Source organism: Pediculus humanus, genomic scaffold, assembly GCF_000006295.1.
Source record: "Pediculus humanus corporis 1103172107860 genomic scaffold, whole genome shotgun sequence".
Lineage (NCBI taxonomy): Eukaryota > Metazoa > Arthropoda > Insecta > Psocodea > Pediculidae > Pediculus > Pediculus humanus.
The window spans coordinates 6485-9337 of NW_002987440.1; the positions used below are offsets into that span (position 1 = coordinate 6485).

The 2853-nt window shown below is 20.6% G+C and overlaps 1 protein-coding gene across 1 annotated transcript; it reads left to right on the forward strand.

Moving 5' to 3' along the window:
- Positions 1 to 571: 571 nt before the first annotated feature.
- Phum_PHUM381440 (elongation of very long chain fatty acids protein, putative) lies at positions 572 to 2138 on the forward strand (the record flags this gene model as incomplete). Its single annotated transcript, XM_002428412.1, has 6 exons — positions 572 to 632; positions 716 to 906; positions 1222 to 1365; positions 1489 to 1594; positions 1677 to 1813; positions 1905 to 2138. 6 exons carry the CDS (start codon positions 572 to 574, stop codon positions 2136 to 2138), a joined length of 873 nt encoding a protein of 290 aa, XP_002428457.1.
- Between the last annotated feature and the right edge of the window lie 715 nt (positions 2139 to 2853).

The following is a 2853-nucleotide window of genomic DNA, read 5'->3' on the forward strand; positions in this document are numbered from 1 at the left end:
TTTAAATAAAATTTTTAACGAAAAACTTTTTTCTTTTATTATTATTATTATTATTCACCTTTAAACAATTCATTATTATTATTATTAATTATTTAAAAAAAAAAAAAAAAAAAAGAAAACTTCAAATTATTAAATTGGAACAGGGTTTATTAAAATCGTTTAAATTTTCATCGATTTTTTTTTTTCTTTTCCACACATTTAAAAACCAATGAAAATTTTTTGTGTGTGTGTGTAAAACCGGAAATAATATTTAAATTAGTTAATTTTTTTTTTTTTTTTTTGGTCTTACTTTGCCCTTTTAATAAACTGTTCAGTCATTATTAGTTTTTTTTTTTTTTCTCTCTCTTCAAAACTAACAAAGTGAATAAGGTGAGTTCGTTTTTTTTCTTTTTTTTCCCCCAAAAAATTTATTTTATTTTGTTTAACCGTTCGGATAATAATAATAATAATAATAATAACTTTTTTACAATTTTTTAAACAAAAAAGTTTTTATTTAAACAAACAAACAAAAATTTTTTTTATTTTTCTAGTTTTAAGTTTTAAATGAAAGAGAAAAAAAAAATTTAATAAAATGGCTGCCGTATTAAAAACAATGTATAATTTATATTATACTCTTTTTTACGAAGTTAGCGGTAAGTAAATAAATAAATAAATAAATAATAATAATAATAAATAAATAAATAAATAAATATAAGAAAAAAATATTTTTTTTTAGACCCTAGAACAAGCAATTGGATATTGGTTGGTTCTCCATTACCCGTAATAGCACTCATAAGTTTTTATGTTTATTTTGTTCAGAAAATTGGTATAGAATATATGAAAGATAAAAAACCATATAACGTTGATAGAGTTATACAAGTTTATAATGCCGTACAAGTTATTTTATGTTTTTGGTTTTCCGTTGAAGTAAGTTAATTTAAACATAAAAAATTCTTAACTTTTTTTTTTTTTTTAAAGTGTCTTATTATTTATTTTTCAATTTAACAGTTATTTTATTTATTTAAATTTTGACATTAATAATAATAATAATTATTTATATTTAATTCTATTGGGTGTTTCATTTTGTTTTCACATCGTGATTATACATACATGTATGTAATTAATTATTATTATTGTCACTTTGTAATGACGTAATATAAAATAATAATAATAATAAACGATTGGGGTGGGGGAGGGGGCTCGGGGGGTAAAATAATAAAATTTTTATATATTATTTTCCAGGCATTCATTAATTGTTACGGTCCTACTGGACTTTACAGCTGGAAATGTGAGCCCGTTGATTATTCCTATTCTCCAAATGCAATGAAAGTAGCCAGATTTGTTTATGGATATTATTTAATTAAAATTGTCGACTTATTAGACACGGTAACCTTTTTTTTTTTTTTTTTTAATTAAATTTGTGCGAGTGTGTGTGTGTTGCGACAGTTAATTATTATTATTATTTTTTTTAACGTTAATGAAAAAATTATTATTATTATTATTTTGAAGGTTTTTTTTGTTTTGAGAAAAAAAAATTCACAAATAACTTTTCTACACATATATCATCATGCTGGTATGGTTCTTCTCGGTTATGTTGGAACAAAATTTTTACCAGGTTAATGTTTTAAATAAAATAAAATTTTACATTAAAAAAAAAAAAAAAAAATATTAAATTGATTGATTGATTGATTTTTTAGGAGGGCATGGAGTTTTCTTGGGAATGATTAACTGTATCGTACATTCAGTTATGTACAGTTATTATTTTATAACAAATTACAATCCGGAATACAAAAAGAAAATTTGGTGGAAGAAACACATAACACAAATGCAAATAGTAAAAATATTTAAATAAATAAAAGTTTGTAAAATTTCCCTCATCGAATAACATCACATAAATTATTATTATTATTTTTTTTTTTTTACAGTTGCAATTTATGGCAATTATTTTTCATTTTACAAAAATATTATTTCAAGAAAATTGTAATTATCCTAAATGGGCTGTTTGTTTATTCCTTCCACAAAATTTCTTTATGCTTCTTCTTTTTTTGGATTTTTACAAAAAGGCATATCTATCACCGAAAAAACCAATAACACCATCTTCTAAAGTCGAAGAAGAATCAAGTTCTTTTCAAATAGCAGATAAAGAAAAAGCTTTTTAGAAAAAGTTTTATAATTTTTTTACAATTATAAATATAAAAATAACATTTAAAAAAAAAAAAAAAAAAACAAAAAAACTTTACTTTTAACCTTAAAGGTTTCTTTTTCTTTCAGTTAAAGGAAGGACTGATAATTAGGTTAGTATTACCTTATAGTAGTTTAAAAATGCAGTTAAATGCTGTGTAATAATAATATTCCATAACAACTTAATCGTTTAATTAATTATTTTAATGCCATTTTCTTTTTAAAAATATTTTACTCGAGATTAATATTAAAAAAACATTGATTGCCTTGTAATCTTGAAAATTAATTTGTTTAATAGAGTTTTTGTCAAAGTTTAATTCATTAATAATTGAATCATTTCATCGATAAGTTTTGTTGAATAATTAATTCAATGTAAATCTTATTATTTATAAATTACACAATTTTAAGTATTAAATCAAAACTTAATTAAGAGATTTCATGGCAAATTTTTGTTTTGTTTTTAATCTATAACTGCCTTAAATTTTATATGTAAATAATAAAATTATAAAAAAAAAAGTTACCATCATTATTTATTTACTTACATTTCTGGCTTATTGTCATTATTATTATTATTAATAAAAATTTATAGATTTCAATAAAAAATACAAACTTACAAAAAAAAAAAAAATGGAGTAAAAATTAGTTTTAGTTTTTTTTTTTTTTAATTCATTGAGGTTATCAACCTCTTAAATA